Source organism: Colletotrichum costaricense (assembly GCF_030867565.1).
Source record: "Colletotrichum costaricense strain IMI 309622 chromosome Unknown Scaffold_4.1, whole genome shotgun sequence".
In the NCBI taxonomy this organism is placed as follows: Eukaryota; Fungi; Ascomycota; class Sordariomycetes; order Glomerellales; family Glomerellaceae; genus Colletotrichum; species Colletotrichum costaricense.
Genome location: NW_026848233.1, coordinates 671,122 through 692,468, shown reverse-complemented (window position 1 = coordinate 692,468; position 21,347 = coordinate 671,122). Strand labels below are relative to the sequence as shown.

Genomic DNA, 21,347 nt, shown 5'->3' with positions numbered 1-21,347 from the left:
CGAAGAATATCCGAAGCCATCTAAAGGGATCGAACTCGGCCCATCAGGCGATCTGCAAACTCCCGTCTGACATGCCGCGGCAGTAATGGATCCTCTTCCCCGTTCAAACGTTTTGAAGCGGACGAATGGCGGACGTTTCGACTGCCGGAAGCAGATAGAAGCCCACACCGGACAGCCATTCATCAAGTCATCTTCGGATTCTCCGAGGCGGAGCTGGCGCCGGCGAGAGACCCTCCAAAAAGCGGTTCGTTGATAGAGAAAGCTCCTCGGGATAATGTTGGCTCGAAATCATTCTGACATTATTTCAACCTGACAACGAGCGACGAGCGTTTCCAATCCGTGGTCTTCAGCTCTCTGCCCTCTCCCTTCTACCTCTTCCCTAATCGCACGCTGTCTCGTTCACAGCTGCCTTCAAACACAAACACACGCTTTCTCTCTCTCTCTCAATTGCCCATCATGACAGCCTCAGAATCCCCCGCCACGCAACTCCCTCACCTTCGCCGCACCAATGGCAACACCCAGCTCTACCTGAAGGGCAAGCCCTTCCTCATGCTCTCCGCCGAGCTTCACAATTCCTCCCTCTCCTCCGCCCGCTTCATGTCCGAGGTCTGGCCCGCCATGAAGTCAAACCACATCAACACCCTCCTCGGCGCCGTGACATGGGAGGACATTGAACCCACCGAGGGCAACTTCAACTTCTCCGAGCTCGACGCTGTGCTCGCCGGTGCGCGGGAACACGATATGCACCTCGTACTCCTGTGGTTCGGCACCTACAAGAACGGTATCTCGACGTACGCGCCGCACTGGGTAAAACGAGACACTAAGCGCTTCCCGCGCGTGCAGGTCCTTGAGAAGGGAGGCGTCAAGAGGACCATTGAGATGGTCACGCCGCTCAGCGAGGAGGGTTGCGCGGCGGACTCGAGGGCCTTTGCTGCGCTGTGCAAGCACCTCGCCCAGGTCGACGCCGAGCACAACACGGTTCTCATGATCCAGGTCGAGAACGAGACGGGTCTTCTGGGCGACTCCCGCGACCGCTCCCGCCGCGCCGACAAGGCCTTTGCCGCGCCCGTACCCGAGGCGCTCCTCCGTCACCTCAACGAGAAATCAGCCGACCTACACCCCAAATTCAAGGCCCGCTTCGCCGACCCGCCTGCCTCGGGCTCGCACTCGTGGACGTCCGTCTTCGGCTCCGGACCTTCAGCAGACGAAGCCTTCATGGCCTACCACATCTCCTCCTACGTCGGCCGCGTCGCCGCCGCCGGAAAGAAAGAATACGATATCCCCTTCTACACAAACACCTGGCTCAACTTCGATGACCCCGCCGACCTCGACCTCCGCGGCGTCCCCATCGTGGTCGGCGGCGGCGCAGCACCAGGCATCTACCCCTCCGGCGGACCCTGCCCGCACGTCCTCGACATCTGGCGCCACAATACAATCTTCACCGCCGAAAAGTCCCTCGACTTCCTCGCGCCGGACCTTTACTTCCATACCTACGAGGCCGTGTGCAAAGACTACACGGCCCAGGGCAACCCGCTCTTCATCCCCGAGCAGCGCCGCGACGAGAATGGTGCCCGGCGGGTGTGGTTGTCCTACGGCACCTACGGCGCCCTCGGCGCGAGCCCCTTTGGCATCGATACCGGCCCGGAGGTCGTCGGGCGCGAGTTCAAGCTGCTTGCGCAGGTGGCGCCGTATCTGCTCGCCGCGAAGCCCGAGGATAGGTTCGGCTTCTTCTTTGACGAGGAGATTAACACGGCGGGCAAGGGCGAGAGGTGGACCAAAGTGATTGGCGACGTTGAGGTCATCGTCGAGCGCGCTTTCGTGTTTGGCAAGCCTGGACCCGGCGGCGGTATGATTATTCACCTCGGCGACGCCAAGTTCCTGGCCGTGGGACGGGGCTTCAACGTCCACTTCAAGAGCGTGCGGCCGGAAGCAACGTTTACTGGAATTCTTGCGGTTGCTGAGAAAGAGGTTGATGAGAAGGGTGAGCTACGGACGCTGCGGGTGTTCAATGGTGATGAGACGCGCAGCGGAGAGTTTCTGATTATGCCTAATGACGATCCGGACTATGGTGGATTCCCCATTGCTGTTACGGTCCCGGCGCGGACGTGTATCGTTGAGATTGAAGCGTACTGGGTTGCAGAGGATGAGGAGGACCGATGAATTGCATTGTCTATTGAGACTGAGATGAAGACATCCAAACTTGGAAATGACATACTAAACTAGGACACGGTATGGTTCTACGGTTCCGACTGGTTAGAACAGGTACAGAAGGGGTACGATATAGAGATATGAAAGACTTCATAGACAGATTGTACATGCAATTCACGATTTAATGACACTCTTATCCCTAAGCAGTCCAATCAAGTTTGCGCAGAGGTGTTGGCGATGTCAAGTATTGGCGGGGGCTTGACTATGGCTCGTGTTATCGGCACCCGCATCGCGAAGGGCGTCAATGACAACTCTGACGTAGACGCTGACAAAACACAACACAAAACTCACGCCCTTTGAGATTGTTAAGCATGTAAACTTCGACTCTCATATGTTCGTCTTGAAGGTTTCAATAACCCCAATTTACTGCAAAATCTGGAGCCTTTAGAGCCTGAGACCTCATCATTCACCGGTCGCAACTAACTCACATCTCACTCAACAACTCAACACCACGATATCCTTTAAGACCCCCCACCACTACACAACGATGACTTCAGCCTCTTCACCGGGACCAAAACCCACGACGGTAGCAGGAGGCTGCTTATGCGGCGCCCTCCGCTACGAAGCGACCTTCACAGAGACACACGACTTCAACGCCAACGCCCAGACGTGCCAATGCACCCAGTGCCGCAAGCAATCCGGCGCCCTCTTCGTCGCCTTTCAGCGCGTCCCCTGGCCTATGAAGTGGACGTCTCTCAAAGGCACATCAACGCTACGCGAGTTCAGCATCACACCCATGGCGAAGCGAGGGTTCTGCACAGAATGCGGCTCGTGGCTTTACTACCATGGCGAGGGGGAGGAGTGGGGTAGTATTTGTCTTGGGACGCTTGACCAGGAGGCTCTCATCGGGGAAAAGGGTCAGAAGGGAGGGTTTGGTGCGATACTGGCGAGTGGTTTGGGTGGGCATGAATGGTGTGAGAATGAGATACCTGGCGTGACGGATGATATTCCCATGCTGAGGAGGGGACAGAGGAATCAGCAGAATGGCAGTGATGCTGTCGTCGTGAAGGCTAAGCTGTGAAATACGATAAGTCGGTATGAGATGTAAATTGAAACTCAATATGATTCAAGGACCGCGCTCTTCATGAGATCAATGAACTGCTCACAACTCGCACGAACCAAGTAAAAATTCGGCATCTCAAACCTGAGTATCACCGCCCCCGAAGCCATCTCATCGTCGAGCCCTTCCCCTTTCTCCCTTCATCCTCGTACTCCTCCCCGGGCCCTCCGTCCTCTCCCCGCTCGTTCGCCGCATTCCATCGCCGATACGCCGCCTCAACCAACCCCCCAACCTCCTCCCTCGTCCCGCCGACCGTCCCGAGAACCATCAACGCCTCCGTCTCCTCAATCCAGTTCTGCAGTCTTCGGAAATCAATCTCCTTATTCTTCAACTTATCCGGCATCCCCTGCCCCTTCATCCACGTCAACACGCCCGCAACAACGGTATTCACGCCGCCGAGCACCGTGATACTTGTCCGGTGAACCCCCGCCTTGGGGCCCAGGCAAGTGAGCACGCCGCCGACGACGATTTGCGTTGCGTGGCAGCTGTAGATGAGTACGGTGGCGAGGATGCGGAGGGTGCGGAAGCGGCGGTGGGCGGCGATGGTGGAGGCGTAGATGCCGAGGGCGGAGGTGCGGCCTGCTTCGAGGTCGCAGTCGTCGGCGGGCTGAAGGTGGGTGTTTATGCCGACCGCGCGGCGGAAGAGGAGCAGCGTCGAGGGGTTGGGGTCGGCATCGGCTTCGTTGTGGGGAGAGGAGGGGGGGGCATCGCGGGGTAGAAGCGGAGAGTTCTCGTCGTCGTGATCGTCACTTGGACGGGAGGGGAGAGGTTTCGACATGGTTGCTTTCGGCAGTCGACTCGGCACTCTGATCTCGACAAGGGTCTTTGAGATATCGAGGGATAAAAACTTTGACTTTGAGATCCGAGTGAGGGATATATACACTTGATTCCCATTACTCAAGGACAGCCATCATTTATGAAGACCAGCACATCACACATGGCGGGGATGGCTGGGGAACAACAACAACCCACGGACCTGAAGACGTGATAAGCATCAGGTCATAAGGGACTACGAGACCATGCTTCTGGTCGCATTTCGATATCGCGAACCGATCACATTGATGGTGTTCGTGCCAAAAATATGGGTAAAACCAAACCTGCACTAACACGGAACACTGCAGCGGGCCGTTGGAGGGTGTGACGGAGCCAACGGTTATTGGCCGCAGATAAGTTGAGATGAGACCAGAGTCACTTGTCGCTGGTCATCCACAACGGCAAAGTCTTTTAAGATGAAGATGAACCTGTGTCTGAGCTTCATCAGATGACTTCACAAGTTCTTGCATTAAATAAGGACCTTAATGAAAGAGAAGGCTTTCTAGACAGAGTTTCTAGGTTCAGAATGGGATCCTCGGTGAGGTCTCGGTGAGTATGACAGTCTCGGTGAAGACCTTCGGTGAAGGCTGAAGCTGAATGGCTCCCTGTAGAGCAGCGCTGCAGGGCCGGATTTCAATAAAATGCTATGTCGATGCAATCCATTATCACACATAAATACTCCGACTCTCGTCAGCGAAACACAATGGATCTGATTTCGTCTCACGTGAAAGACCATGATTACAGTCTTGGCACATCTCTGCCGGCCCTCCAAGACTTGGCTTCTCACACCTGCTGCGAACGCCGCGATGCCGCATTGCCCTCAAGTGAGATCGTTTGAGGCGATCAACTTTGAGCGCCGATCTGACCCCTTCAGAAGTAGTGCGCAATCGCCGGTGGTGGTCTACCACGCGACAAGGAAAAACACTCTCAACTGTTATGCGTCCTTGCTGGCATTTGTCGATCCCTGACGTCAGGGACTCGGACCGACCGCAAGGGACATGCGTCTCTTTGCATTTCTGTCACTCTGGCGCGCTGTCGAGCGCGGGTGCTGTCAGCTTTCGTGAACGCACATCAATAGTCCGGACGGCGCCCCGGGTTGGGACATGATTCCGTCATTGAACCGAATCCCTCGCGTTGTCGGCAGCCGGGACCCTTGAAGGGCTCCTGGAAGCTGGAGGCCCTGGAATTCAGAAGGGGGCTCGGACAAGGGGAATCCGAGCAGCGCAATGAAGAGGCACGAAACGGTGGGACAGACAGGAGGCAGAGGCAGGAACGAGATCAAGCTTGACGCAGGACTCGGGGAGATTAGTCCGGGCTTAAAATATCTGACGTGGGCGCGCAGCATTAGAGACTTCTGTACCGAGTAGAGTGAGTGGGAAATAGGAAGACAACAGGAAGAGGCTGGAGAAGCGCGGCGTGCGGCTGTGTTTGTAAGAGTGAAACTGAGCCGCCGTCGGGAAGTTATTTGCTGGGACCAAGAGTTCGGAGGGACTCCGCGTGTAAAGCCACAGCTATTCCCGGATAAAGGAAGATGCAACGGCGACTGGCCGATGAGGATGAGGAGGGAAAAGAGGGTGGTCAGGGATCTGTTCGATGCTTGAAGCCTGCGGGATGACGCGAAAAACAGCCACACGGGATCTTCTTCTAGACTCCGCCGGGGAAGCCAAATTCTCACCTATGGGGCGCGAGTTCACTAGCACTCTTTACCGAACAGTCTCCTCTCACCATCCGAACCCAGCCGTCTTATTATTCCTATCCGTACTTTTGTTTCTCTTATGTGAATCTCACTGAACCACTCACACTCCGAATGATCCCATGAGCCCCAGCCACGGAGAATAATTAATCAGCTTAACACAAGGAATAATGATGGAGATTGAATGAGAAAAAGTGAGATGGCGGTAAAAATGGAAGCTCAGTGGAAGACTTCCGGGGTTGGTGAAACAGATTGGCAGGTGCCTAATGCGGGACAAGACTCATTTTCCCTGCCAGAGATCATTCAATTTTCTGCGGGGAGTTGCACTCAGTGTGTAAAAATCACCTTCAGGTACCGACGCTAAGATGTAAAGATGCAAAGAAATGGAACTCTTAAGCCATGTTGTTGTGCCGTATTTTCCAGACGAGAGACATTCTAACGTCGGACCCTTGCTCTGTGTCTTTTCTTCTTTGCGTGTAATAGATCATAGACGGTACGAATAGATCATGGATGGCAACATTCGAAGGAACGAGACCTTGGTGCTCTTCACTCGTCCACGCAACACTCAATCTCTTTTCTCACTCCAGCTCATCTCATCTCACACTAACAACTCACGAGACTGATAGAAGGATCACGGCGATTGAAAGTCGCACCGCCGTGCCTCCGCCGCCGCCTCATTCATCCTCCCCGAACTTCCAACGTCCTTCTCCTGTCACTCGCCCTACCCATCATCCCGTCCTTCGGACTCATTGACATAATCCTATCCCTCGGCCTCGCCTTCGCCTTGACATGTCATCCAGACACTGCTCCTCTAAAGTCTCCCCTCCGTCATCCTTGTCCGACCACCCCCGCGTCCTTGCACGCCTTAGTGTCACACACCCCCTCCCCCCTTCTTCTTCCCGCCCACCTCACTTTTCCGAACACAGCATTGGTCCAATGAACATCGCAATGAGCCGTCTGATCCTTCCGAAGGGGGTTGTTTCTCAATGAACTAGAGCTTGCAGTGTGCAGCTTCGCACAGCGCAAAGAGAAGCAAGGCAAGCTGGCAAAGCAAGGTACCGAGTCGCACCAAGGGGGTGTCCTTGCCACAAGATGATCCGTTTCCCAGCCTATGTGAGCTTATTTCCTTGGCTCTGGGTATCCGATCCTTTCACTCGGGCATCTTGTATACTTATTTAACCTCTCTGCTGCCCATGCGTCTCATCGTGAACCCGCGTCTGTAGTGTCTCATCGTAGCAGTCGTATACCTCACTCATCTCACTCACACCTAGAAACACCTCACGCTGCTGTTAATCACTTGAGCATCAGACATCTCACCACCATCATGTACTCAAACGTCTTCCTCCTCCGGTGGGCAGCCACATTATTGGCGTCAACCTCTGCTGGTAAGTTCATCTTCCATAATACCCCAGATTTTTACTCTAAATCTTCAACGGCATCACTAACCCACTCAAAAGTCTACGCCGCCCCCGCGCAGCAATCCCCGGCACTACACCCAAGAGCCGACTTCAACATCCTCGTCGGCGGCAACGTCTCCCTCCGCCTCATGCCCCTCGGCGCCTCAATCACCTACGGCCTCACCTCCTCAGACGGCAACGGCTATCGCAAGGTCCTTCGCGACCTCCTCGTCGCCGACGGGAACCCCGTCGACATGGTCGGCAACCACCCCAACGGCACAATGGAAGACAACGACAACGAGGGCTGGTCCGGCTTCCGCATCGAGCAGGTTCTCGCGAAGGCCAAGATCTCCGTCCCCGAGACGCTCCCGAACCTGGTTCTCATCAACGCCGGCACAAATGACTGCGCGCAGAGCTATGACACGGATAACGCGCACGTTCGCATGCTCGAGATGATGAACTACATCTGGGACACCTCCAAGCGCGCCACAATCGTCCTCTCTACCCTCCTCGTGAACGGGAACAACAACACGGAGGCGTGCGTCCTCAAGGTCAACGAGCAGTACAAGACACTGGCCTCGGAGCAGCAGGCGATTTCCAAGAAGGTCGTCCTCGTGGATATGCACTCCGACAAGGGCCCGCTCAAGAGCGATCTCGTTGATGGCACGCACCCCAGCGATGCGGGCTACGCAAAGATGGCGCACATCTGGTTCGATGGTATCAAGGACGCTGCGTCGCGCGGCTGGCTCGAGTCCCCTCAGCCTCTGCCTGAAAGCAAGAGGTCCGAATGACTCAGAAAGATTGCGCCACTGCTTTACATCGTGTTCCGCTTCGCCGGATCCCCAGAGCCGTCGAGCTCATAATGCACACACCATAGAACAAGGCAAGGACAGGAGGAGAATCGCATGATACAACTGTAATGTTACTGCATCATCGCTTTGCAGAGTAATTAGCAATTCATCAAAACGGCGTTCAGGGTGGGCCACAAAAGGCTTGGAGGATACTTTTTACTTTCAATCTTCAGACAAATCACATAAAATTCAATCGACTCAAGTGTCGATGAGCTAGCCAATGAGACCCATCAAGTGAGATGCTATGACTTTTCTTACCGAGGGAACACAGTAGCTTCCCGAGGATGTGAACGGGTACAACTTCAGATGAGTTGCGTCGATCAGCTGATCGCCGGGATCCACGGTGAGATTAACCTCAGGATGACTCCGCTCGGGTCCGGTACGATCAACCGCAGACTCCATTCTCTCATCACCAAATACTTCATCGCATCTCCAATCATCAAAAAAAAAATTAGCCAACATGTCTCGGCCAGTGTTCGCCGCCGTGTTCCTCTCCATCTTCTATCTAGCCAAGGTCGCAATCTACGACCTCTCCGTAACCAATGGCCTCATGGACTCCACAGAGTCGGCCCTTGCCGGAGAGCCGATTACGTTCACCACGTTGAAGCCGCTGGACAGCCTACTCACCATGCTCGTCCGGTTCTTCAAGCCCATCCTTGACGGCAATGACCCGAATCTTACCTTGTTCTCAATCTTCATGGCCGGCCAACTTCTCGCCGTGCATGTTCTCATTCAAGTTGAAGGTCTGAGAGCCGGAAACCGAGAAAGACTGGTCTCCTAGTGAGTTCGTCCTTGACAACCTCAGTAGAAGCCAACCCTGACAAGTGAATAGCACGACCTCCTGGGGAATGCTCTGGCAACTCATGACCTTCGGCGCCACTCTACCGCTCTATTTCCTCGCATACCTCTACACCTCCCCGATCCCAGGGTCCTTAACACCAGACGAACTCGCAGCCGCAATCTCCATCGACCCAGTCCAAGCTCGCGCGGTCATCGGCTCCCTCACCTTTGGCGCCTTCATCCCAACGCTCCTCGCAGCGCTCCCGAGCCCCAGCATCATCACTCCGCGCACCCAGGAGATCCTCCTCGCTGTCTGGCAGGCCTTCCCCCTCTGGTCCGACATCTGGCAGTTGATCTTTGCCCAACTCATCAGCGCTCTTGGCGTGGTTCCTTCAGCCGCAAAGTCGAGGCCGCAGACGAAGATCAATGACTTTCGCAGGATCTACACTTACGCCCTGTCTGTTGTTGCCGTCACGACCTACGGCGTCATCGGTTATGTCTTCTGGAAGGCTGACTGGGCTTCGGAGACCGCAATCGAGGCAATGGTGCAGATTCTTCGTCCCACTTCGCCGTGGTCTCAGGTGAAGATGGTTTCGCTAGAGAGGGGCATCTTGGACTTGCTGCAGTGGGATACGTACTGCGCTTCCTTGGCGACGTGGAGCTGGATTGCCTACTTGGCGTATGGGACGAAGGGCGTCGGGCAGGTTGTGATGGACTTGGGTAAGTTGGTTATGTGGAGTGCGCTTGTTGGGCCTGGCGGCGCGGCGCTTGCTGTTATTTGGGGACGGGATGTCGGGGCTGTCAGCAAGGCGGCTGGCAAGAAGAAGACTGGATAAGGTTTCGATATGCTTGTTCATTCAAGTCTAGATATGTATCAGTTTCGGTCGTGAACAAATGAATTCTTTGGCACGAGAATAGAATTTTAATGAATTTGACGTCCTTCAAGGCTCTGCCAGAGATGCCACGAGGTAGATGAAACATGAAACACCTCCGAGCCAAAACGAGCGTAGGGGATAAGAACCACAAGTACACCATTGACAATCTTATCCGATGATAAGGCCAGTCAACATCTCCGGACGCTCTCCCTTCATTTGAATTATTCGAAACATCTTGCTTTAAGCGGTGCGACTTAGTCGGTCCCTACCAAACCTGAAGTCTGACCCAGACCTAGGCGGCATGCGCTTCTGAGGGGCTATCATAATTTCAACTTGTGCGAACAATTAGCTTTGCCGACTGGATTACATGCAGGTTTAGATGAAAAAAAAACACAAGTACTTACAGCAAAGTGTAAAGAAGAATGTGCTCCAGAAGATGAGAATCACAGGAATCCATGTCGTCAAAACCACAATTTGCCCGAAGCTCCATTCGAGTTGCGGGTCACCCGCTGCGCCGCTGTTGATAGTCTGTTCGCGAAAATCAAAGAAGATTCCGAGTGTCGCGAGCATCATGCCCATCAATATCGTCTGTACGACCCGGAACTCGGCTGCGAGGAGTTGTGCTGGTGGTTGTTCTCCCTTTGCAGCCTTCGAAGGCGTCGACTGTTCCCGCTTTCCAGAGGTTTGACCAAGCGATGAACCTCCCACACCAACGTTTTGAGATGTCTGGTGTTCTTTGTCTCCAATAATTTGAGTTGGCGGCTGTTTCTTCTGTCCACCTGTTCGGTTCGACGATAGTCCATCCTCTTCAGATCTCGGATCCGAATCCGGATCACTTTCTCCAGCCTCAGGAGTCGACGGTACTTCCTTTCCGGCTGTCCCTTTTTTCATATATGTGACTACCAAAACAGTCAAACTTCAGATAGCCATCATGAATACGGTGACACTCACAGACACCTGAAGGAATACCCTCACCCTTCGGTCACTCTGCAGCGTGTCCTGGAGCAACTGTTCGACAACCTTGGGCAGCTGCACGGTTTGCCACACTATCAAGCTGACCAACGTCACAAGTAGAACCCCTAAGAGGGCCAAGACTGCAACAGTGGTCAAAATCACCAGGCCTCGACGTCTTGCTGCTTCCTGAAGCATCAAGCTAGCCATGAATGTGACCTGAATACTGAATAGCGATGCCAGAGCCGAGAGTTGCGAGTCATACACGGTGAGATCTTCGCCAGCCATCCATCGTTCTACTTGTCTGTCTTGTCCGTTGCCTGAGGCGGCAGCGGCGGTATGGATCGAGGCAGTTACTAAGCCTAGACTCAGGAAAACGGAGCTCGAGTAGAACGTTTCCAAGGTCTCTTTAAAAGCACTCATGAGGCTGCGGTAGGTCGACATCCGCCAATCTGGGACGCGGTCTTTTGGCTCTTCTAGGGCCTTCAAGATGCGGTTTCCGGCATAATATTCCACAACCTTGGCGACATAGAAAGCGATAATGAGCCAGGCCTCGATACAGAAAGTGACCATAACCTATATGCACATGTGATTAGCTTCGTAGTTCCTGAAAGTCTGGTTGTTTCAGCTCACCCCAACACCCGCGATATCAGCGTTGCCTTGAATCCCAAGAGACCAGCGGAGCTCGTCGATACACGTCGTGTTTGCCGACTTTTCGAGCTCTAATTGGACTGCGTCTATGAAATCCAAGGCACTCGAAGTTGTTTCAACGTCGCAAGTAGCATTAGCGATCTTTGAGACACAACCACACGCAGATAGGTACCAGGACGCTATCTGCTGAGGTGTGCCGTAGCCAAGCTCTCCCGTAGAATTGGTTTTGAAGGAGGACTGAACCAGATTGGAAAGGGCGTTGATGTGGACATTGCAATAGTCCAATTTCGGAGAGGTGCGGATAATGCTGTTCGCAAAGTTGCCCAGTGACGAACAGTTGGCGGTCACATTCCAAGTCAAGTTTGGCAGCGATGCCCACCAGGGCAAAGTCATGTTGCTGGACATGGCGCCCGGTCGCGGAGTGTGATTAAAGCGGATTTGGTAATAGGGCAGAGAACAGCAGAGAAGAAGAGTCGAGAACAGAGCTCGGAAAGAGATGTCAAGAAAAAGGTTCGAGAGGGAGGTTCGAGAAATGAGATCAAGAGAGTAGATCAAGAACAGGGTTCGAGAAGCTTTCCCAGGAAGAGGGATCGTGAAGAGCTATTAGAAAGGAATGCTAGGAAGGGATACCAAGAGCAGATATCAAGAAGGGGTCTTGAGAAGCAGCGCCAAGAATGGGTATGAAAAAGGAGGATCAAGTATGAGAGTCAAGAAGGAGTATCAAGGAGAAAGATGAAGGAGGAGGATGGAGAGGGAGACCCAGGAGGGAGGGTCAATAGCGCACATCTATCTTTATATATGCTAATGAGCGTGAAATGTATGTGTATATGTGCGCGGGCGTCTTAATGGGTTCCTACAGCAAGTGTACTGTCCAACTCAATGTATCAGGGTGGCCGGCTGCCTCCCGTCTAAGAAGACATTAGCTCAAAGCCGCCGTTATAGCGAGCAATGACATTGTCTTTGGAAAAGAGAGAAAACCTGAATTTCTCGGGTACCTTGCATCCACTGGTGGCGCGCATCACATTGCAGTAGCTTCGTCATGTCCAAAATTAGAGCGAAACAGGGACGATCTAGGCTACGCTTGAGACTACCATCTTTGCCGTACAGTTCCATGGGTTTGTGGCCACAATACATTGACTGGATCGGAGATCAAGTTGTGGAGTTGAGGGCGAGGATTCTGATCTTCTGCTTGCTTCAGTAGCCGCCACAGTCGGACTTATCGTACTTTGACCCCTTGCTCAGCTGAATGAACGACCTTCGTAAGTTGATAGATGTTGACGTCAGGGAGCCGCGGGGGGGGGGGGGGGGGGAAAAGCGGAGGGAAACTCCTGGCCACTGGCCGGGCAAGGGGGAGGAAAACGCCCAGAAACAGAGGGGGGGGGGAAGGGGGGGGGGGGGGGGGGGGTGGGGGGGGGGGGGGGGGCCACCGGGGGGGGGGGGGGGGGGGGGGGGGGGGATAACGAGACGGAAACTACTGGCTACTGACAGGCTCAAGGCGACGAAGAGTCCAAAGACACAGTGTAGTGGGGAAGAGGGGTGGAGGGGTGGGATGTGCCAGGAACGCTTGCGACTACGCGGCGCCGGACACATGCACAGAATGTTCTACGTACCTTCCACACCCTCGCACTCTGCAATCCTAGAATGATTGTGAACTCATGTTCCCGTTCAAAACGCAGCGGTACAGTTAGTGGTGGCGGCCGTTTCACTCCTGGCTGATGGCTGCGCCGATGGTGGGACTGACGAGCCGAAATCCGACAACCTGCTAGGGTTGTGCAAGTGCTTCTCCTCAGCCAATGAATCCCATTCCCCGAGAAGACAGAACATGCCATTGACAAGCCCAGAGCAAGTCATCTCATTTACGTACCTCTCTTCTCCTGCTCAGACATCCAAGTGAACACGCAGCACGGCCCCGACCAACTGGACGTGAAGGAGGATGACCGGTCTGCGGATGTGGCCATTGTAAAGTTGGAATGCTCGAGAGTCCCGCCCACCAGTCCTGACTCCCCCTTCTTCGGCACACCACTATAAGTAACGGCGGTCGCGGGGTGTGCATGGCTGCATGGGCTGCATGGATGGCTACTGGTGCAGTAAATCAGGCTCTCGGGAGTCGGACCCCAACCGATGAAGCTTACTTCCTCTTGGCACCCGGCTGGGCCCCTTCTACGAGGCCAGAACCAACAGACATTCTTTCGGTAACTAGTAGTCCATCACATCGTCAAGAACGCAAAAAGATGAGTTGAGGACGGCCCGACTCGAACGGACAGCCTTCTGGACTGGAATCAGATACGCTACCATTGCGCCACGCCCCCGGACTTTTGAGAAATAAAGCCCTCAATCGAATGAAATGAGCGGAAAGCCAGAATTCTGGAGGTCCCGGGAGCGAAATATTGACAAAGGGGGGCAGGAAGCGTGACGGTTGTTGTTTGTTGCAAGTTGGTATAAGTGAACGCGGGCCGTGTGAAGTCATGAACTAGTGGGAGCTGACCGAGCTCACCGGTGCACGGGCCATATCACAGTGGTCGGAGAATCTTTGGCTCCGCTTTGGTATCGGATTCACCGAGGTGAACAGAAGTGGAACTTTACTTTTCGCGACTCCAGGTTCTTGTCGCATTTTCCATCTAGTTGCTTCCAGCCTTCCGTACTGGTCCTTCCACAACCAGACCACCACCTTTTCTACACCTTTGCAACCAAATCGAAGCAAAGCACTTTCCTCCCTCATCGGAAAGGACCACCTCGAAAAAACGTCAACAACCAAAAACCCACAACCAACCCTCTCCTCCACATCGCGAAACACCTCCCATAAACCACAAAGATGGACTACCAAAACCGCGCCGGCTCCAAATTCGGCGGCGGCGGCGTAGCCTCCTTCAGCGCAACAAACGCAGACCGCCGCGAACGCCTCCGCAAGCTCGCCCTCGAAACAATCGACCTCGACAAGGACCCCTACTTCTTCAAAAACCACGTCGGCTCCTTCGAGTGCCGCCTCTGCCTCACCGTCCACCAAAACGACGGCTCCTACCTCGCCCACACCCAGGGCAAAAAGCACCAGACCAACCTCGCCCGCCGCGCCGCCCGCGAACAGAAAGAGGGGAAACAAAACATCGACCCGGCGACCGGGTTACCCGTCGGCGTCGTCGGCGCCGGCTTCGGCGCGGGAGGCGCGAGGCGGAATTTGATCAAGATTGGACGGCCGGGGTACAAGATTACAAAGATTCGCGATCCGATCACGCGTCAGCAGGGGCTGCTATTTCAGCTCCAGTACCCGGACATCGCGCCCGACGTGGAGCCCAAGTGGCAGGTCATGAACGCCTTCACGCAGCGCATCGAGGAGCCGGATAAGAATTTCCAGTACCTCCTGGTGGCGGCGGAGCCGTACGAGACGTGCGGGTTCAAGATCCCCGCGCGCGAGCTGGATAAGCGCGACGATAAGCAGTTTAGCTTTTGGGATCCCGATGCGAAGGAGTATTGGCTGCAGGTCATGTTCATGTCGGAGCGCGAGGAGAGGTATGTTGCGGCGCCTGGTACGAGGAGGTGAAGTGGTGGGAAGGGAACAGCTGCGTTGTTGTTCGCGGAAAGGGTGTTAGAAAAGGCTGTATAAAAACGACATGACGGGAGGGGTTTCTGCGGCATACCACGAAGGCAGTTCTGCTTCGCTCAGATATAGGATTCACCAGGAGACTATCTCTCATAGTGATCAGGGTTCGTGCCTCGGACAGGATTGAAGCAAACGGTTGTCATCTGGGTCAACTTGGTCAGCAGTGGCCCACATGGCCCTATTCCAGTGACATCAGGGGGTGTCATATCACGGCGTTGGGCGTGGGTAATTCGAGAGAGGGAATTGTTTGTAAGACTTGCTTTTGCTTATCAGGCCCCCGGGCAAGGAAATAGAAGAGCTGACATGAACCTTCAGGAGAGGTTTCGACGTGGCACTGGGCCATGGAGTTTAGCAAAAAGCTTTGGCTTCATAAGTTACATTCAGAGATTCCTATGAAGGCACCTTATTCAACAAGTGCCAATAGTAAGACAAAACAGACAGAATGTAGACCCATCAACAATGAATGTAATCTGACCACAAGTCACTTTCATCAAATAGTGCAAAGTTCGAATCCTGACAGAGGCTTATACAGAAACTTGATGTGGTCCTTCAAGACACTGGGAGAGGAAGAGGCGTTTAGCACTTCCTAGATGGTGGACCTGCAGTCTGCTTTTCGCCTGTGCCAAATTGAATTGAAAGAATGGTGAGAAGTCCGTGGCCAAACAACCTACGTAACTTACTCAAAGACAGTATACACTTGAAGATGTACCGTCTATAGCCACCAGAGGCCGACAATAAAAGCATCACAAACATTATGAACCATCAAGTCCCAAGTCTTGTTCTCAAATGCATCGTCTGGATTGCATCTATCACTTCACTGTTGCCAGTCGTCCTCATGACTCTCTGAATCCCAGTGTCATCCATCACTGATAGATCCAGCATTACCAGTACATCCTGACATCCCCTCCTCACGCTGCCCCCTACTATCCGTCTTCTTCATCATGTTTCTCATAATGAAAACTCTAGTGATCCGCGGCCGTCTCGACTACATACCCCCTTGAAAGACATCTCGTTTTCACCCTCCCATCTACATGATTTGTGCGACTTGGTGTCTTTGATGCGAGTAAACGCCCTGTATGCAGTGATTGAAAACAAAAAACAACGGTAAATGCAAATCTTGTAAGACAAGAATCTGGGTGTATTGGTTTGGCAGTAGGCAAAATGGAGTCGCCAGCGAATCACTGATAGGTATTCTCTTGGTCCTCCGAATCTCCGCGTCTTGCTCGGCATGATATCGGTACACCCCGGGATCGGGATACAAGTCGCAATAAGCTGGCCACCAAAACAATGCGTTTGTCGCGCTTATCGGAAGTTGTTGTCGAACCGCTTGAAGGTGTATCCAATGAAGGGCAAGCTCATCTCGGGAGACTCCTCGACCACCGCTGGCACACCCGAGCGGGCTTGCTGAACGGCCTGAGCCTTGAGAATCGTGGCGTTATCAGTCTGATCAATCTCATCGGTCGGGAAGTACGTGGTATCGATGGCTGAAGTCAAGCGAGGCTCGAAAGGAGCTCTGATGCGACGCAGGCTATCGAACTCAACTCCTCTGAAGAATGAGTGCTGCTTGATTTCGTGGGCGCCCGAGCGACCCAAGCGGTTCTCTGTGTTACAGATCAAGCTGACCCATATTAGTACCCTGAAATGCCTCTGTTCTGAGACTTACTCACCTTCTAATCAGGTTCTCGGCTTCCACACCAAGCTGGATATCATCAGGGAAGTACAGCGTTTGTCTCCAATTGACAATCTTGCGGTATGTGTCATGGCTATCCTCGGCGCAGAAAGGAGGCCATCCAACCAAGCACTCAAACATAATGGTGCCCAGGGACCACCAATCGCAGTCAAAGGTGTAGCCGTGACCTGTGAAGATCTCGGGAGCGATGTAATCGGGCGTTCCGACGGTGGAATAGGCCATCAGTCTTCTCGACCGACGCCAGTCGTTGATCTGGGATCTGTTGCTGACGGTCAGGTTGATCTGGTCAATGGCAACTGAGTTACGGTCGCGCGGTTTGTTAGATCGGCCCTGCAGCAGCTGTTGGTAGTAGTTGTTGTCGTGCAAGCGGTTGAAACCGGTCGAGAGTCCGAAATCGGTAAGCTTGACGTGACCTCCGCGGTCCAGTAGAATATTATCGGGTTTGATATCACTGGGCCTGTCAGCTTCGCGGGCTCTGAGCTTACCGACAACATTTGACTTACCGATGAATGAAGCCCAGCTTGTGGACTGCCTCAATCGCAAGCACGATCTCGGCAATGTAGAAGCGCGTAATGTCTTCAGAGAAGATTTCGTACTTGATCAGCATGGTCATCAAGTCACCTCCGGGCAAGAACTCCATCAACATGTACAGGAAGTAAGAGTCCTGGAAAGTCGTAAAGAGCTTGACGACCCAGGGACTGTCTGACTCGGCCAAGATATCTCTCTCGGAACGGACGTGGGCAAGTTGGTCCTTCTTGAACATCTCCGTCTTTATCAGAGACTTCATGGCGTACACCTTGCCATCATTCTTCTTCTGGACCAGCTTGACTTCTCCGAAAGCACCCTTGCCGATGATCTTGATGGTGTTGTAGTTCTCGGGCTTGTCCTTGGTTCGTAGGAATCGCAGGTATTGACCCTCCTTGCGACCGGCCGTGGACCAAATCTGCTCGCGCCTTTGCTGGCTCTGGCCAGGCTCGGAAAGCTTCACCTCCATCTCGGATTGTCTGTGTAACGAGAGATTAGCACGTGGCTGCTTTCGAGCTGGCAAGTCTTTGTCCCGCACTCACCTCTGGTTGCGTTCTCTAGCACGCTTGACGCTGTCCTTGAAGAAATCGGATGCCAATTGGGTACACTTCTTCTGGTTGTTGTTGGCGTTCGGGCCGTACTTCTCGTAGAGTCGCTCAGGAGCAGGAGCAAAGACCTCGACGGGAGCTGCCTGCTGGTTCGGCATCGGCGGCGTCGCATAGTGTCCGTAACCCTGAGGCGTCTGTCCCGAGGCACCGGCAGTGCGAGGTCTTTGAGCGGGCGAGGGCCCACGGGAACCGTAGGGCGACGCCCGAGCAGCGCCGCCTAGGTTTTGGTGAGAGAATTGGTGGGCGAGACCGACATTGGGATCATTGGTCCCCGGGGTGTTGGATCGAGGCTGATAGCCCGCGTTGTAGTCGCCGTGGCCCTGGGGAGGATATTGGCCCTGCTGCTGGCTCGGGTGGAAGTAGCCCTGTTGAGCATAACCGGTCGCATACTGCTGTTGCTGCTGCTGCCCCGGGTGTTGCTGCTGTTGGTGCTGCATACCGCCGGCTTGTTGGTGGTGCTGCTGCTGCTGTTGGCCTTGGTGAGGGAAGACGGGCTGAGGAAAGGTAGAAGGCGTGGTGGGATATTGTCGGTCGCCGCCGGGACCCAGACGATCGTTTTGGTTACCGATGTTGAGGTAGAGACGGTTATTATTACCCTCCATTGTGTAGAAGTTTCGTCTTGACTCGGGGGGGCACGTCGTGTGCGGGTAGGGGTTGGTAGTTGCGCAGGCTGTGCGGGCGACTAGCAAAGTGGCAGTTTAATTGACAGTGCTATGGGCGAGCGGACCGTGGAAGTGAGGCAACGACTAGAGTGGTAGACGGCGGGGAGGCTGCTAAAGGAGATGGGAAGGTTGCAGCCGCAGTGCGCAGGGTCAAGGCGGGTGGTTGGATGGATTGGGGTCGTTCCCCGGGGCGGAAGTCGAGAAGAATAGATTGCGGTGGGCGGGTGAGTGGATGGGAGGTCCTCGCAACCCACTGGAACTTGATGAATGGTAAGTGCGTGCCCTAGTGAGTGAGAGGATAGGCCAGGGATGGGGGGAAACGTAAGGTCGGTAAGGCAGGACAGGACGTGAAGATTATGATATCTGGAGGTTGGAGTATCACCACATACCTTGGCAAGTTGAGTGAGTGTAGTGTAAAGGCGGTCGAGGAAGCTAGTTTGTCTATCCGTATGCTCACCAGCAAAAAAAAAAAGGGGTGGGAGGCGAGGATTTGTTGATAGGGCGCTTGCCGATGGAGCAAAAAGGTGCAAAGGTGGCGTAGAGGGGCTTGATGCTCCAAGGGGTGGAATTTCCCCGGTGCCAACAGTGCAGGGCGAGAAGAACGACTACCGGGCAGAGCTAGGAAGCTAGCTATGTGTAGTCGGTGTATACAGGTAACAGGAGGCGATAGGTTGAAGCACCTTGTGGCTTGAGCGAGGTGAGGAAAGGCAAAGCTGGCAGACGTCGAGGTGTCGAGGAGGGACGGGAGAGAGAGAAAGAGGTTCAAGTCACGAGACCGACAGGATAGCTGATGTTGGGCGAGGCACTCGGTAAGGTACCTAAGGTATTGGATGTGTATGGAATAACGTGGTTTTTGGTGTTTGGTATTTTAGAATGTACTCTGTACTTTGCTCTCAGCACGCACACGAGGAGGCGGTCGAGGACTTAGTACAAAGGAGGCACGAATAGGCTGATTCCAAGGTTTGAGGAGGCCTTGGGATTTGGGGTCGGTCTGAGAATGGGAGGGGAGGGGGAAGGAGGAGGGGTGATGATGGGGTGCACACTGCACAGAGGGACGGACACCTGCGAAGCGGCCCCGGCAGTGAGGTGGAGCAGAGTCATGGTGCAGGAAGGACTTCTTCCATTGGAAAGGCAGGAGTTGGTCGAGAGAGGTAGCAGGTACCTTCCGCTATCAACCATTACTTAGGTATCCGAGGTACTTTGTAAGCCTTGAATGGAAAGAAGGAATGCAATTGGGTTCAACGTCAGTGTCGTAGGATGTTCCTTCCCTTCCCTTTTCAAGGAAGGTACAATAGGTAAGGGAAGCAAGGTATGCAGCCCGTCGCAGCAAGAAAAAGGGCAAGACCAGACGGGGTGACGGGAAGGGACCTCCTGAAGAGAAACCACGCCGCACCTGTCACGAGCAACACACTACTACGTACAAATTTACACTACCAGCACCTGAGGCGAGGCGGGGATCTGAGAACTCAGGGGAGGGGGCACTCGAGGGGCGACGCCGCGGCCTTGAAAGTCGAGGGGCCTCGCTGGACCCCAAGTACCCCTGAGATTCAGCCAATGCCGAGCTGTGAGTGGCCGATGAGCGGGGTGAGGTGGGGTCGGAGCTGCATCCACTGGGATTCTGGATATGCCTCCGCCGCACCTCCTCCACTTGGAGGTTTGGCATCTGGCCTTATGCCTTGCGAGGATGACACTTGCTACTTTGTACACTCCCTAGCAGTCTAGACACCTTACTGTTTACTTCGATCGTGGATGTGCATCGCTTACACTCTCAACACGCTGGTAAATAGGAACCAATGCTATGCACTGTCTACAGCTTGCTGCATTGCATTTCTAGCTCCTTCCCAAACATCCCCATCATCGGCCGTGACCCACAAAGCGTGCGGGGCGGCAAACAACAACGAGGAAAGAGGGGCGCGGACGATGTACTAAGCAATTGGCAGGAGACCGCCGACATGTACCTCGCCTTACTCCGTACTATGGAAAGTTACTTGCACCTCGACGACTCGCTTATTCTCCCCCTTTCACCGACTCTTGAATTTCATCTTGATGCTGCAGACTCAACGTCCAATTCGACATCATCGTATGCCATGGATCATGGAACTCGGCCCGCCAACGTATCGGGCCCTGGATGCTACAGCTAGCCCCCGGAGCTGAAGCTCTAATCCGACTCACTCGACTCAGTCATTGACTTTCCCCCGGGGACCTCGACTACCCAGCGGAAACTCTGTTACGACTACCGCCTCTCAAGCCTCTGTTTCCGAATCGTCTCTCACCTTTTAACCTCAGTCTTCAAATGACCGCCCCTCTTCACCGGGAAACAGACATACCACATGAGACCTTCACTGAGATACAGCAGTCACTTGATACTACCCATCGAATCTTAGGTACTAAAGTGCCACCGCCATCTTCAGTCTCCGTCTCCGCGATTGGCTTTTCACTTCTCCCCGTGCAACATCGTTCCGGCATCTCGCCAATTCCCTTCTCCAACCGGAGCACGTCAAGTGCCTTGCCGCAAGGTTACTTGGGTATCAACCGGACGCAGACAGCCTAACCTGAAAGTTCGGATTATTTCTCTACGTCTCTGAATGGCCATACCGTTTAGCCCTTCGGAAAGCTCAAGCGGTCGCATCACTTACGCATCCTGCCCGCCTAACCCACAAGCATGGCTATCCCTTCCATCTAGTTCATCTCTCCCGTCGCCATCTCGTCTCGCCCGCATCCGCACGTCACTTGGTCCCTAGGCTCCAACAGGGGTTCTCTTATGGCCAAAGACAAAGAAGAAATTCTACTGTATTCGACCCCCCACTGAAGTGTGCCAACTGCCAACTGATTCCTGATCGAGCGGTCCGGCGGCGGCGGCGTCGTCGTCGTCTTCTACCATACCCACCCAGCCCAACAGCCTGGCTCACGCTCGGCATCGGCACGAGGCATCGTCGGCCGTGTACAGCCGCCGTGAGACACGACTCTAGCAATAAATAGCATATTGAA

General features: G+C 54.2%; 9 protein-coding genes across 9 annotated transcripts; 5 read left to right on the top strand and 4 right to left on the bottom strand.

The window, feature by feature from the left end:
• Positions 1–456: 456 nt before the first annotated feature.
• CCOS01_04258 (glycoside hydrolase) lies at positions 457–2,160 on the top strand (the record flags this gene model as incomplete). Its single annotated transcript, XM_060452440.1, has 1 exon — positions 457–2,160. One exon carries the CDS (start codon positions 457–459, stop codon positions 2,158–2,160), a length of 1,704 nt encoding a protein of 567 aa, XP_060316398.1.
• Positions 2,161–2,695: 535 nt separating this feature from the next.
• CCOS01_04257 (glutathione-dependent formaldehyde-activating enzyme) lies at positions 2,696–3,229 on the top strand (the record flags this gene model as incomplete). The annotated part of the gene is made up of 1 exon (XM_060452439.1): positions 2,696–3,229. One exon carries the CDS (start codon positions 2,696–2,698, stop codon positions 3,227–3,229), a length of 534 nt encoding a protein of 177 aa, XP_060316397.1.
• Positions 3,230–3,359: 130 nt separating this feature from the next.
• On the bottom strand, positions 3,360–4,046 carry CCOS01_04256 (uncharacterized protein; the record flags this gene model as incomplete). The annotated part of the gene is made up of 1 exon (XM_060452438.1): positions 3,360–4,046. One exon carries the CDS (start codon positions 4,044–4,046, stop codon positions 3,360–3,362), a length of 687 nt encoding a protein of 228 aa, XP_060316396.1.
• Positions 4,047–5,132: 1,086 nt separating this feature from the next.
• Positions 5,133–5,426, bottom strand: CCOS01_04255 (uncharacterized protein; the record flags this gene model as incomplete). Its single annotated transcript, XM_060452437.1, has 1 exon — positions 5,133–5,426. The coding sequence occupies one exon, from the start codon at positions 5,424–5,426 to the stop codon at positions 5,133–5,135; it is 294 nt and encodes a 97-aa protein (XP_060316395.1).
• A 1,672-nt stretch (positions 5,427–7,098) lies between these two features.
• On the top strand, positions 7,099–7,962 carry CCOS01_04254 (GDSL-like Lipase/Acylhydrolase; the record flags this gene model as incomplete). The annotated part of the gene is made up of 2 exons (XM_060452436.1): positions 7,099–7,159; positions 7,232–7,962. The coding sequence occupies 2 exons, from the start codon at positions 7,099–7,101 to the stop codon at positions 7,960–7,962; spliced, it is 792 nt and encodes a 263-aa protein (XP_060316394.1).
• Positions 7,963–8,482: 520 nt separating this feature from the next.
• On the top strand, positions 8,483–9,638 carry CCOS01_04253 (uncharacterized protein; the record flags this gene model as incomplete). The annotated part of the gene is made up of 2 exons (XM_060452435.1): positions 8,483–8,802; positions 8,855–9,638. The coding sequence occupies 2 exons, from the start codon at positions 8,483–8,485 to the stop codon at positions 9,636–9,638; spliced, it is 1,104 nt and encodes a 367-aa protein (XP_060316393.1).
• A 279-nt stretch (positions 9,639–9,917) lies between these two features.
• Positions 9,918–11,684, bottom strand: CCOS01_04252 (uncharacterized protein; the record flags this gene model as incomplete). The annotated part of the gene is made up of 4 exons (XM_060452434.1): positions 9,918–10,009; positions 10,082–10,576; positions 10,664–11,204; positions 11,262–11,684. The coding sequence occupies 4 exons, from the start codon at positions 11,682–11,684 to the stop codon at positions 9,918–9,920; spliced, it is 1,551 nt and encodes a 516-aa protein (XP_060316392.1).
• Positions 11,685–14,091: 2,407 nt separating this feature from the next.
• On the top strand, positions 14,092–14,814 carry CCOS01_04251 (splicing factor 3A subunit 2; the record flags this gene model as incomplete). Its single annotated transcript, XM_060452433.1, has 1 exon — positions 14,092–14,814. One exon carries the CDS (start codon positions 14,092–14,094, stop codon positions 14,812–14,814), a length of 723 nt encoding a protein of 240 aa, XP_060316391.1.
• A 1,362-nt stretch (positions 14,815–16,176) lies between these two features.
• Positions 16,177–18,299, bottom strand: CCOS01_04250 (serine/threonine-protein kinase cot-1; the record flags this gene model as incomplete). The annotated part of the gene is made up of 4 exons (XM_060452432.1): positions 16,177–16,492; positions 16,542–17,015; positions 17,068–17,568; positions 17,632–18,299. 4 exons carry the CDS (start codon positions 18,297–18,299, stop codon positions 16,177–16,179), a joined length of 1,959 nt encoding a protein of 652 aa, XP_060316390.1.
• Between the last annotated feature and the right edge of the window lie 3,048 nt (positions 18,300–21,347).